General features: G+C 47.7%; 1 protein-coding gene across 6 annotated transcripts in view; it reads left to right on the plus strand.

Annotated features, from left to right (window-relative positions):
* yeats2 (YEATS domain containing 2) overlaps positions 1-14,097 on the plus strand; it is a 68,815-nt gene that overhangs the window by 29,345 nt on the left and 25,373 nt on the right. For all 6 annotated transcript variants that reach the window (XM_021588797.2, XM_021588798.2, XM_036965947.1 and 3 more), the window contains 5 exons: positions 5,851-6,045; positions 6,731-6,959; positions 7,101-7,262; positions 12,695-12,813; positions 13,926-14,075. In XM_021588797.2, the coding sequence (XP_021444472.2) occupies positions 5,851-6,045; positions 6,731-6,959; positions 7,101-7,262; positions 12,695-12,813; positions 13,926-14,075 (855 nt within the window). The remainder of the gene's footprint in view (positions 1-5,850; positions 6,046-6,730; positions 6,960-7,100; positions 7,263-12,694; positions 12,814-13,925; positions 14,076-14,097) is intronic.

Below are 14,097 nucleotides of genomic sequence, written 5' to 3' on the forward strand. Positions count from 1 at the left end.
GTGGCTGAATGGAACCAAGTCCCCACAGCAATATTCCAACATCTAGTGTAAGCCTTCCCAGAAGAGTGGAGGCAGTTATAGCACCAAAGGGGGGACCAACGCCGTATTAATTCCCATGATTTTGGCCTGTGATGTTCGACAGGCAGGTGTCCACATACTTTTGGCAATGTCTATGAGTATGAGAGTGGTTACATTTCTCCAGCCCCAACCCCTTAGCTTTTTACCCAAGTGGTGGGATATGCCTTGTTATTATTTAAACTGCAGATTGCCCCTTTCCATTTTAAACCCTGAATACACAGGAGTCTTCCATGAATGACTTTGATAACCAAAGTCTTAACCTGTCATGAGTACTTTTCATAGAACTCGTTCAGACCTAACAGTGTTGAGCTTCCAGGAGATTTATGTCAGAGCCAACCCAGCAGTCTGTGTGGTATAGAGACTTCCTGTCTCTGTAGACACTCCCTCCCTTGAACAACACTCTCTCTCTCGCTCTCTTTCTCGCTCTCTCGCTCTGTGTATTATTAATAGTGTGCCAGTCTGCCAGGGTGCTATCTTCAGCAGCTGTAGGCAGCCACTTGGCAAGACATTTAACTGGGACATCATTCTAAAAGGGAATTGCATTGCAGAGGGAATAACTGCAAGGTTCTATATCTAAACACACGTGTTTGTTTTGCTCTCCTTGTGGGGACCAAACAATTGATTCCCATTAAAAATTATACTTTCCCTAACCCCTAAATGTAACCCTTAACCTAACTTAAACCTAACCCTAATTGTTTCCCTAACCCCTAAATGTAACCCTTAACCTAACTTAAACCTAACCCTAATTGTTTCCCTAACCCCTAAATGTAACCCTTAACCTAACTTAAACCTAACCCTAATTGTTTCCCTAACCCCTAAATGTAACCCTTAACCTAACTTAAACCTAACCCTAATTGTTTCCCTAACCCCTAAATGTAACCCTTAACCTAACTTAAACCTAACCCTAATTGTATCCCTAACTCCTAAGCCTAAAATAGCCTTTTTCCTTGTGGGGACCCACAGGTCAGAATGTTCCTTGTACTATCCTTTTGAGGACTTCTGGTCCCCACAAGGATAGTAAAACCCCCAAAAAACACACAGAGATGGTGTCAAACCCCTGTAATAAAATCAACCCACTCCCCAAACTCTCCACAGATGATGAAACCCAATTTCAGGGCAGATGAATTCCGACAGTACTTTAGGCAGGAACGTGGTGCTGCTGTGATACTCAGCATCAAACCTGAACCCACAGCACTGTTTATTTCTCTGCTGGGCAGCACCAAGCCTTCTCTCTCTGCGGGGGCTGAAAATAAAGCAGGGTCCTTTGTGATCTGTCAGTCGCTGTTATTAAAACCAATGCCTAATCACAACAATGATATTGACTTATTGTATTAACTAACCAATGGTGAGTGCTCACTCTTTTTTGCTTTGCTATTTTTTTCTATCCTGTTTTGAAGGGGACAGAATTTTAATACCTCTTGACTTATTCCACATTTTGTTCTGTTTACAGCCTGAATTCAAAGTGGGTTAAAAAATATATATTTTTGAAGCAATTACATCTGTGAGTCTTTCTGGGTAAGTCTCTAAGTGCTTTCCACACCTGTTTTGTGCAGCATTTGTCCATTTATTATTTTTTTTAAATGCTTCAAACTGTGAAATTGGTTCTTGATCATTGTTAGACAACCATTTTCAGGTCTTGCAATAGTTGTAGTAAATATACAGTACCAGTCAAAAGTTTGGACACACCTACTCATTCAAGGGTTTTTCTTTATTTTTACAATATTCTACATTGTAGAATAATAGTGAATACATCACAACTATGAAATAACACATATGGAATCATGTAATAACCAAAAAAGTGTTAAACAAATCCAAATATATTTTATATTATACATTCTTCAAAGTAGCCACCCTTTCTGCAATGTTTGTGATTCATCCAGTCATTAAACTCTGTATCTGTCTTAAAGTCACCATTGGCCTCATGGGGAAATCCCTGAGCAGTTTCCTTCCTCTGCGGCAACTGAGTTAGGACCCCTGTATCTTTGTAGTGACTGCTTGTATTGATACACCATCAATACACCATTTAATTTAACTTCACCATGCTCAAAGAGATATTCAATGTCTGCTTTATTTTGACCTATATTCCAATAGGTGCCCTCTGTGAGGCGTTGGACAACCTTCCTGGTCTTTGTGGTTTGAATCTGTGTTTGAAATTCACTGCTCGACTGAGGGACTTTTAAAGATAATTGTATGTGTGGGGTACAGAGATGAGGTAGTCATTCAAAAATCATGTTAAACACTGTTATTGCATTATTGAGTCCATGCAACTTATGTGACTTGTTTAGCAAATGTGTGTAACGGTTTTCTTTATGAGAAGGAGAGTCGGACCAAAATGCGGCGTGTAGATTACGATCCATGTTTATTGTGACTATAGCAACACGAATCTAAATACAAAACAGTGCAAAATAATAAACGTAATGAAAACCCAAACAGCCTAAACTGGTGCAAACTAACACTAAGGACAATCACCCACAAACACACAGTGAAACCCAGGCTACCTAAATATGGTTCCCAATCAGAGACAATGACTAACACCTGCCTCTGATTGAGAACCATATCAGGCCAGACATAGAAATAGACAAACAAGACATCCAACATAGAATGCCCACCCAGTTCACGTCCTGACCAACACTAAAACAAGGAAAACACACACAAACGATGGTCAGAACGTGACAGTACCCCCCCTCCAAGGTGCGGACTCCGGACGCACAACTTAAACCTATGGGGGAGGGTGTGGGTGGGCATCTGTCCGCGGTGGCGGCTCTGGCGCTGGACGTGGACCCCACTCCATAACAGTTTTAGTCCACCTCCTTAGCGTCCCTAGATAGGTTACCCTCCTTAAAGACCGCTCGGGACAGAGGGGCAGCTCGGGACAGAGGTAGTTCGGGACTGATGGGTAGCTCAGCACTGAGAGGAAGCTCAGCACTGAGAGGAAGCTCAGCACTGAGAGGAAGCTCAGGCAGGTGGTTGGATCCGGCAGATCCTGGCTGGCTGGCGGTTCCGGAAGAGTCTGGTCGGCTGGCGGTTCCGGAAGAGTCTGGTCGGCTGGCGGTTCCGGAAGAGTCTGGTCGACTGGCGGTTCCGGAAGAGTCTGGTCGACTGGAGGTTCCGGAAGAGTCTGGTCGACTGGCGGATCCGGAAGAGTCTGGTCGACTGGCGGATCCGGAAGAGTCTGGTCGACTGGCGGATCCGGAAGAGTCTGGTCGACTGGCGGATCTGGAAGAGTCTGGTCGACTGGCGGATCTGGAAGAGTCTGGTCGACTGGCGGATCTGGAAGAGTCTGGTCGACTGGCGGATCTGGAAGAGTCTGGTCGACTGGCAGATCTGGAAGAGTCTGGTCGACTGGCAGATCTGGAAGAGTCTGGTCGACTGGCAGATCTGGAAGAGTCTGGTCGACTGGCAGATCTGGAAGAGTCTGGTCGACTGGCAGCTCTGGAAGAGTCTGGTCGACTGGCAGCTCTGGAAGAGTCTGGTCGACTGGCAGCTCTGGCTGCTCCATGCTGACTGGCTGCTCCATGATGACTGGTAGCTCTGGCTGCTCCATGCTGACTGGCAGCTCTGGCTGCTCCATGCTGACTGGCTGCTCCATGCTGACTGGCAGCTCTGGCTGCTCCATGCTGACTGGCTGCTCTGGCTGCTCCATGCTGACTGGCTGCTCCATGCTGACTGGCGGCCCTGGCTGCTCCATGCTGACTGGCGGCCCTGGCTGCTCCATGCTGACTGGCGGCCCTGGCTGCTCCATGCTGACTGGCGGCCCTGGCTGCTCCATGCTAACTGGCAGCTCTGGCGGCTCCTTGCAGACTGGCAGCTCTGGCGACTCCTTGCAGACTGGCAGCTTTGGCGGCATCCTGCAGACAGGCAGCTCTGGCGGCTCCTTGCAGACTGGCAGCTCCATGCAGACTGGCAGCTCCTTGCAGACTGGCAGCTCTAAGCTAACTGGCAGCTCTATGCTAACTGGCAGCTCTATGCTAACTGGCAGCTCTATGCTAACTGGCAGCTCTATGCTAACTGGCAGCTCTATGCTAACTGGCAGTTCTGAACAGGCGGGAGACTCCGGCAGCGCTGTAGAGAAGGAAGGCTCTAACAGCGCTAAACAGGCGGGAGACTCCGACAGCGCTGAAGAGGAGGGAGGCTCTGACAGCGCTGGACAGGCGAGGCGCACTGTAGGCCTGATGCGTGGTGCTGGCACTGGTGGTACTGGGCCGAGGACACGCACAGGAAGCCTGGTGCGGGGAGCTGCTACCGGAGGGCTGGGGTGTGGAGGTGGTACTGGAAAAACCGGACCGTGCAGGTGCACTGGAGCTCTTGAGCACCGAGCCTGCCCAACCTTACCTGGTTGAATGCTCACGGTCGCCCTGCCAGTGCGGCGAGGTGGAATAGCCCGCACTGGGCTATGCAGGCGAACCGGAGACACCGAGCGCAAGGCTGGTGCCATGTAAGCCGGCCCAAGGAGACGCACTGGGGACCAGCTGCGTAGAGCCGGCTTCATGGCATTAGGCTCGACGCTCAATCTAGCCCGGCCGACACGCGGAGCTGGAATATACCGCACCGGGCTATGCACCCGCACTGGAGACACCGTGCGCACCACTGCATAACACGGTGCCTGTCCGGTCTCTCTAGCCCCCCGGTAAACACAGGGAGTCTGCCCAGGTCTCCTACCTGGCGTAGCCATACTCCCTGTTAGCCCCCCCCCAAGAAATTTTTGGGGCTGCCTCTCAGGCTTCCATCCGCTACGTCGAGCTGCCTCCTCATATCTGCGCCTCTCAGCTTTCGCAGCCTCCAGTTCTTCCTTGGGGCGGCGATATTCTCCAGGCTGAGCCCAGGGTCCTTTACCGTCCAGTTCTTCCTCCCATGTCCATTTCTCCAGGTGGTGCAGCCTCTCCCACTGCAGCTGCTCCTGCTGCTGCTGCCTCTGTTCCTTCTCCTGCTGCACCTTGGTGCGGCTACACTCCCCTGGTTTAGCCCAGGGTCCTCTCCCGTCGAGGATTTCCTCCCATGTCCAGAAATCCTTATTGCGCATCTCCTCGCGCTGCTCCTGCCTGTTGACACGCTGCTTGGTCCGTTGGTGGTGGGTGATTCTGTAACGAGTTTCGTCTTCATACGAAGGAGAGTCGGACCAAAATGCGGCGTGTAGATTACGATCCATGTTTATTGTGACTATAGCAACACGAATCTAAATACAAAACAGTGCAAAATAATAAACGTAATGAAAACCGAAACAGCCTAAACTGGTGCAAACTAACACTAAGGACAATCACCCACAAACACACAGTGAAACCCAGGCTACCTAAATATGGTTCCCAATCAGAGACAATGACTAACACCTGCCTCTGATTGAGAACCATATCAGGCCAGACATAGAAATAGACAAACAAGACATCCAACATAGAATGCCCACCCAGTTCACGTCCTGACCAACACTAAAACAAGGAAAACACACACAAACGATGGTCAGAACGTGACAATGTGTACTCATTAACTTATTTAGGCTTGCCACAACAAAGGGAATGAATACTTATTGACTCAAGACATTTCAGCATTTCATTTTTAATTAATTTGTACAAAAACTTGTAAAAACCATAATTCCACTTTGACTTCATGGGGTATTGTGTGTGTAGGCTAGTGACAAGAAAAATCTAAGTTGTATCCATTTTGAAATTCAGGCTGTAACACAACAAAATGTGGAGAAGTCAAGGGGTGTGAATAATTTTTAAAAGGTTGCTTCTAGCACTGGTAGTCCTTGTGGTAATGTTCTTTCTCTGACTTCTGCAGGTCATTATCAAGCAGGAGCCGGGGGAGGTTCCCACTCAGCACCAGCAGCAAATGGTTTCCTCGGTAACGGCAGCCCAGCAGACCGCCGCCGCAGCAACGCAGCAATTTGTCGCAGTGAAAGGAGGTCATGTGATCTCCATGTCGCCACAGAAACAGACAGGAGGGGCCAGCGGGGCAGGGGCCCCACCCAGCAAGGTATCAGACACACACACGGACACATACACACACACACTTGAACTTCTAGTCATGGCTCATCCTATGTAACTACTGCTATACACACCTTTACTATTCACATACTGTCTATACGCACCACTTAAATACATATATTTATATTCCAGACTCTGGTCCGGAAGAATTCCTGGAATTCTATCCATTTTGCCATGTGGTTTTGTACTGTATATTTAAATACTGTATTCTCGACATAGCTCATTCTAATATTTCTACTACTGTACATTGCATTTAATGATACTGTTTATACTCACCGTAAATGTATAATATAATAGCTCACTCTATATCTACTGCTGTACATATCATTCTTAGTATTTCTAGTGTAAATTCACCCTGTGTAGATACGTGTAGATTGCATTTAGATTACTCTAACAGTGCTATTTGGGTTGTTAATTGTATTCATACCGACATTTATTGATTTATACATTTTTTGTATTTTGTTTATGTACTTGTTTGATATTGTACTGCTTTGTTTGGCTCAAATAACATAATCATTTATTTGCACCCGCTGTAACATCTGCTAAAATGTGTACGTGAACAATAAGCATAATTTTGATTTGACATGCACACACACACACAGCCAGTGAGCACGGTATCAAAGAGCAAAGGCTTTGAACTGTAAAACTACATTTCCAATGTTCCCCCTCTCCAGGTTCTGGGTATCCCTGCCCTCCAGGCAGCGGTGAAGCAGGTGGCCATCAGCAGCGGACAGATCCTGGTCGCCAAGGGCAACCCCTCCGTTTCCAAGGTGATTGGCGGGAAGCAGGTGGTCGCCCAGGGGGTCGCCAAGGCCATCGTCAGCGGAGCGGCTGGTAGCATCGTGGGTCAGCAGGTTGTTGCTAAGGCAACGGGGGCCGCAGGGGGAACAGGAAAGAGCGGAGGTGAGGGTCACTTCCCTTTTGTTCGTTCACACGCATACAAACATTGGGAAAAGGCGCCTGTTTATTTGAGACATGCAGACACGTAAACACAAACAAACACTCTTGACAGACAAACTCTCTCCCCCCTCTCTCTCTCCACAGTGATGGCTACCCTCCAGCTACCAGCCAACAACCTGGCAAACCTTGCCAACCTGCCCCCGGGCACCAAGCTGTACCTCACCACCAACAGCAAGAACCCATCAGGGAAGGGCAAGCTGCTTCTCATTCCCCAGGGAGCCATCCTCAGAGCTTCCAACTCAGCAGGTAACACACACACACACCTCATTATCCTCACCAACTCCTCTCCTTTCATTTCCTATTTTCTTCTTCCTCTCCAACCCTATCCTTGTATCCAATCCAGTTTGTCACATAAACAAACCCCCACTGAATAGTGAATATGTCATGGGGTTTTTCACCTCTTTGGTGTATGAATGCAGGTTTATTTAGGTGTCTATGTCTGTATAGGATAGCAGTCTCTAGGTCAGGGTTTTCCATCCCTGTTCCTGGAGAGCTACCCATCTGTAGGTTTTCACTCCATCCCCAGTTGTAACTTAGCTGGTTCAGCTGATCAACCAGTTTATTATTAGAATCAGGTGTGCTAGATTACGGTTGGAGTGAAAACCTAGAGGATGGTAGCTCTCCAGGGACAGAGTTGAACCTACAGGATGGTAGCTCTCCAGGAACAGGGTTGAACCTACAGGATGGTAGCTCGCCAGGAACAGATTTGAACCTACAGGATGGTAGCTCTCCAGGAACAGGGTTGAACCTACAGGATGGTAGTTCTCCAGGAACAGGGTTGGAGAGAACCTACAGGATGGTAGCTCTCCAGTAACAGGGTTGGACCTACAGGATAGTAGCTCCCCGGGAACAGGGTTGGAGTGAACCTACAGAATGGTAGCTCTCCAGGAACAGGATTGAACCTACAGGATGGTAGCTCTCCAGGAACAGGGTTGGAATGAACCTACAGGATGGTAGCTCTCCAGGAACAGGGTTGTACCTACAGGATGGTATCTCTCCAGGAACAGGGTTGGAGTGAACCTACAGGATGGTAGCTCTCCAGGAACAGGGTTGGAGTGAACCTACAGGATAGTAGCTCTCCGGGAACAGGGTTAGAGTGAACCTACTTAATGGTAGCTCTCCAGGAACATGATTGGACCTACAGGATAGTAGCTCCCCAGGAACAGGGTTGGGTTGGACCTACAGGATAGTAGCTCCCCAGGAACAGGGTTGGATTGTACCTACAGGATAGTAGCTCTCCAGGAACAGGGTTGGGGTGAACCTACAGTATGGTAGCTCTCCAGGAACAGGGTTGAACCTACAGGATGGTAGCTCTCCAGGAACAGGGTTGGAGTGAACCTACAGGATGGTAGCTCTCCAGGAACAGGGTTGAACCTACAGGATGGTAGCTCTCCAGGAACAGGGTTGGAGTGAACCTACATGATGGTAGCTCTCTAGGGACAGGGTTGAACCTACAGGATAGTAACTCTCCAGGAACCGGGTTGGAGTGAACCTACAGGATGGTAGCTCTCCAGGGGCAGGGTTGGAGTGAACCTACAGGATGGTAGCTCTCCAGGAACAGGGTTGAACCTACAGGATAGTAGCTCTCCAGGAACAGGGTTGAACCTATAGGATAGTAGCTCTCCAGGAACAGGGTTGGAGTGAACCTACAGGATGATAGCTCTCCAGGAACAGGGTTGAACCTACAGGATGGTAGCTCTCCAGGAACAGGGATGTTGTGAACCTACAGGATGGTAGCTCTCCAGGAACAGGCTTGAACCTAAAGGATGGTAGCTCTCCAGGAACAGGGTTGAACCTACAGGATGGTAGCTCTCCAGGAACAGGGTTGGAGTGAACCTACAGGATGGTAGCTCTCCAGGAAAAAGGTTGAACCTACAGGATAGTAGCTCTCCAGGAACAGGGTTGGCGTGAACCTACAGGATGGTAGCTCTCCGGTAACAGGGTTGAACCTACAGGATGGTAGCTCTCCAGGAAAAGGGTTGGAGTGAACCTACAGGATGGTAGCTCTCCAGGAACAGGGTTGAACCTACAGGATGGTAGCTCTCCAGGACAAAGGTTGAACCTACAGGATGGTAGCTCTCCAGGAACAGGGTTGTATTATGCTGAAGTATGTCTCTCTGTGTCCAAGAACAGGGTTGGAGAGTCCTGCTCTAGGTGTATTATGCTGAAGCATGTCTCTCTGTGTCCAGGAAGAGGGTTGTATTATGCTGAAGCATGTCTCCCTGTGTCCAGGAACAGGGTTGGAGAGCCCTGCTCTAGGTGTATTATGCTGAAGCATGTCTCTCTGTGTCCAGGAACAGGGTTGGAGAGCCCTGCTCTAGGCGTACTATGCTGAAGCATGTCTCTCTGTGTCCAGGAACAGGGTTGGAGAGCCCTGCTCTAGGCGTATTATGCTGAAGCATGTCTCTCTGTGTCCAGGAACAGGGTTGTATTATGCTGACGCATGTCTCTCTGTGTCCAGGAACAGGGTTGGAGAGCCCTGCTCTAGGTGTATTATGCTGAAGCATGTCTCTCTGTGTCCAGGAACAGGGTTGGAGAGCCCTGCTCTAGGCGTATTATGCTGAAGCATGTCTCTCTGTGTCCAGGAACAGGGTTGGAGAGCCCTGCTCTAGGCGTATTATGCTGAAGCATGTCTCTCTGTGTCCAGGAACAGGGTTGGAGAGCCCTGCTCTAGGCGTATTATGCTGAAGCATGTCTCTCTGTGTCCAGGAACAGGGTTGGAGAGCCCTGCTCTAGGCGTATTATGCTGATGCATGTCTCTCTGTGTCCAGGAACAGGGTTGGAGAGCCCTGCTCTAGGCGTATTATGCTGAAGCATGTCTCTCTGTGTCCAGGAACAGGGTTGGCGAGCCCTGCTCTAGGCGTATTATGCTGAAGCATGTCTCTCTGTGTCCAGGAACAGGGTTCGAGAGCCCTGCTCTAGGCGTATTATGCTGATGCATGTCTCTCTGTTCAGGAACAGGGTTGGAGAGCCCTGCTCTAGGCGTATTATGCTGAAGCATGTCTCTCTGTGTCCAGGAACAGGGTTGGAGAGCCCTGCTCTATGTGTATTATGCTGAAGCATGTCTCTCTGTGTCCAGGAACAGGGTTGGAGAGCCCTGCTCTATGTGTATTATGCTGATGCATGTCTCTCTGTGTCCAGGAACAGGGTTGGAGAGCCCTGCTCTAGGTGTATTATGCTGAAGCATGTCTCTCTGTGTTCAGGAACAGGGTTGGAGAGCCCTGCTCTAGGTGTATTATGCTGAAGCATGTCTCTCTGTGTCCAGGAACAGGGTTGGAGAGCCCTGCTCTAGGCGTATTATGCTGAAGCATGTCTCTCTGTGTCCAGGAACAGGGTTGTATTATGCTGACGCATGTCTCTCAGTGTCCAAGAACAGGGTTGTAGAGCCCTGCTCTAGGTGTATTATGCTGAAGCATGTCTCTCTGTGTCCAGGAACAGGGTTGGAGAGCCCTGCTCTAGGCGTATTATGCTGAAGCATGTCTCTCTGTGTCCAGGAACAGGGTTGGAGAGCCCTGCTCTAGGCGTATTATGCTGAAGCATGTCTCTCCGTGTTCAGGAACAGGGTTGGAGAGCCCTGCTCTATGTTTATTATGCTGAAGCATGTCTCTCTGTGTCCAGGAACAGGGTTGGAGAGCCCTGCTCTAGGCGTATTATGCTGAAGCATGTCTCTCTGTGTCCAGGAACAGGGTTGGAGAGCCCTGCTCTAGGCGTATTATGCTGAAGCATGTCTCTCTGTGTCCAGGAACAGGGTTGGAGAGCCCTGCTCTAGGTGTATTATGCTGAAGCATGTATCTCTGTGTCCAGGAACAGGGTTGGAGAGCCCTGCTCTAGGCGTATTATGCTGAAGCATGTCTCTCTGTGTCCAGGAACAGGGTTGGAGAGCCCTGCTCTAGGCGTATTATGCTGAAGCATGTCTCTCTGTGTCCAGGAACAGGGTTGGAGAGCCCTGCTCTAGGCGTATTATGCTGAAGCATGTCTCTCTGTGTCCAGGAACAGGGTTGGAGAGCCCTGCTCTAGGCGTATTATGCTGAAGCATGTCTCTCTGTGTCCAGGAACATGTGTCCGTCCAAAATCTTTGGGTCTCTGGGTGTATTATCAGGGATATTTCTGCCATTGAAATCTTTGGGCGGGCTGGAAATATGATTTTAGTGTTAACTAAAGCGACTAAAACCTGTGGTGCAGTGCCGGAGAAGTGGGTATACTTAAACTTCACTCCCCCCTACCCCCCGGCGAGGGAAGGGGAAAGGGGGATAACTAGTGAGTTGTCCAACTGAATGTATTCAACTGGAATGTGTCTTCCACATTTCACCCTGTGTGAAAAATTCTATGAGAAACAGTGACATAAACTCTGAATGACCTAAAATGATAAATCCCATTTTCGTCTTTCACAGTCAGGTCAACCCAAGCTGTACTGACTAATAGTAGGCCTACTATTGAAACGGATAAATGATGCTGTCAACTGAGAAAGAAAGTCACAGGTTTCTGCTTTTCCATTACATAAAAAAAAAGAAAATGCACAGCAATGCTTGAACCATATCAGGAGACCACTTTTGAGGTCTGGGACAAATCTAATAAAAGTGGATTTTTTTTTAGTGTAGTTACCCTTCAATTGAAGTGGGCAGGCACAGAACACTTCTGTTTGGTAAGCGACATTTCTTTAGCACACGACTTTGCAAAACAAATGGCCACTGGATTGATGCAAGTAATCATATCATCATTCTGCCAGGTAGGCATAGGCTAGTTAACATTTAATAGAGAAGGTTTTTGGGAACGTCCTTTCCATCTACCAGAAGACGGATAGGCCTATCGTTAGCATCGCTATATTTCTCCTGTTCCTTAATTTTTTTAAACCTGGATGTTTTACTTCATATTATGAGGTGTGTCTTACCTTGCTTCAAAGTACCTTGTAGCCAAAATCCCACCATAGAAACACGGAGGCAATTATTTTAGAAAGACTTCCTCAAATGTTCTCCTGTTCTATTGGTTTTCTTTCAACTTTCTTTCACTTTCTAGCAGCCAAAGGCTTTATCGTAGTCATATTAGCATCCCATGATGTTGCATCTTTAGATTTCACCAATTTCAAACGGATATTTCCATCTCTGTCCATGTGGCCGCACTCATTTGCAGTGAGCAAATTGTATTTTGGAGCATTCGCCCGTAGGCCTACCGCTGTGTGCACATTGCTGCTCTTAAAATGTGAAAAGATGATAGTTTATCATAATTTTAAGCTAAACATTCTGATCTGTTCCATCAGCCTTAATAGTTGATACGGCGTATACCTCCACTACACTACTTTGATACACATTGTGGGGATTCAGAAGTGAGTATACGCAATTCCCGCTGAGAAATAAGATATAAAGTATGTTGAAAAGATAATGGACCTATACATTTTTTATTAATCTTTGAGAATTCTCAATCACCAAGATAAAAGCTAGACATCCAGGGAGAATTGACAATAACCAAAATAAGGAATTTAGCAGGAATTTAGCAGTATAAAGCATTAGCCATGGCAAAATGCATGGAATTGCAGGGAATTAGCTTCATTTTCTCTCAGTTGCATGGCAAAATGTGTAGAATTACAGGAAATGTTCTCTATAGCCGGTCCGTCCGTGCCCACCACCTAAACCCTTTTATGTTGTATTATGCTGATGTCTCTCTCTGTGTTTGTGTGTGTGTAGGTCAGCAGTCCCAGGGCAGCTCCTCTACAGGCTCTGGCTCCCAGACCCCCACCTCCTCATCCAGCAGCCTGCCCTCTAACCTCTCCTACACATCATACATCCTCAAACAGACCCCACAGGTACACACACACACACACACACACACTGATAATCACATCTTCTCACTCTCTCTCTGTTCACCCTTGTATCCTCTTCGATTAATCTTTGAGTGAAACAAGCTGCTGTCTTTCATGTCTTATTCTTGTGGAGAGTCTCATGTCGTGCTCAGAGTAGAATAAAAGTACTCTCTTCAGTCTCTGAAATCCATCACACCTGTTCATTTTAAAGACTACTTGCTAGCGGATTTTGTTCTTCGTAAAGAATACATTTTTGCTGTTTTGTGTTCATGAAGGCTGGGATTTTCATTTTGTAAAGTCTGTCTTTAGTATTCCGGTAGTGATTATTTGAAGACTTTTCCCTTTATAAAGTACATTCTCTGTGGGTAATTTACTTTAGTAAAGCTTATCTTTAGCATTTCAGTAGTGATTGAGCCTGCTGCTTCCTATATCCCTGAAGTAGATTCATTCATTATCGAGCCAATGATCCAGCTCTTAACTCTAGAACAATACCGTCTCCAACAACTCCTAATGAAGTATGTGCGTCCTCTCTTCCTCCCACCTGAAAACCTAAATCTGGGGCAGAGATCATTTCATGTCACCGCTCGCTGTTCTCACTCTCACGTCAGTCCAACCTTTGGGAAAATCTTTAGCCGTTGCCATCGGTGTGCCTGCAGAGAGTACGGACACATTTAGACATCCTCTTCCTTTCCATCGTTCCACTGGTCGGTGGCAGCAAATTCATGTGGCCAACCACACACTTGCTCATGCACACATTTGCGAGTGTTTGTGTACACAAACACACACACCCCTCCTCCATCCTTAAACAGCCTAACTAAAGAAATCACCCGCCCCTGTTATCTTCCTCCCTAACTGCTGACTAATTGTGTCAAAGAGGATGTTCAAATTTATCAACCACGATGTGCCACCCATTCATCCCACCAACCCTTATTACCAAACTGTTGAATAAACCAATTAATAAACAACAAATACATGTTACCAACCCGGTCCATACTTATAAACTCTTCAAGAAAAGCTCTAACAAAAACTCTCAGATGGTATGGTAAAACCCATTGCTGTTGATATTATCTTTTAGTGTCGTATCGACCAAGCTGTTTCTGATTGATCTTTTCCAGGGCACGTTTCTGGTTGGCCAGCCGGCGTCGCAGGGCGTGGGGAAACAGGGCGCGGCCAGTTCCACAGGTCACGTAGTGTCGTCCCCTGCGACCGTCACACAGCAGGCCATCCGGGTCACAGCGGGTCAGAAGGCTGCCATCCTGGCTCAGGTCAGTACTGTCTAGACACAAA

This window comes from Oncorhynchus mykiss, chromosome 28 (genome assembly GCF_013265735.2).
Source record: "Oncorhynchus mykiss isolate Arlee chromosome 28, USDA_OmykA_1.1, whole genome shotgun sequence".
Taxonomy (NCBI): Eukaryota; Metazoa; Chordata; class Actinopteri; order Salmoniformes; family Salmonidae; genus Oncorhynchus; species Oncorhynchus mykiss.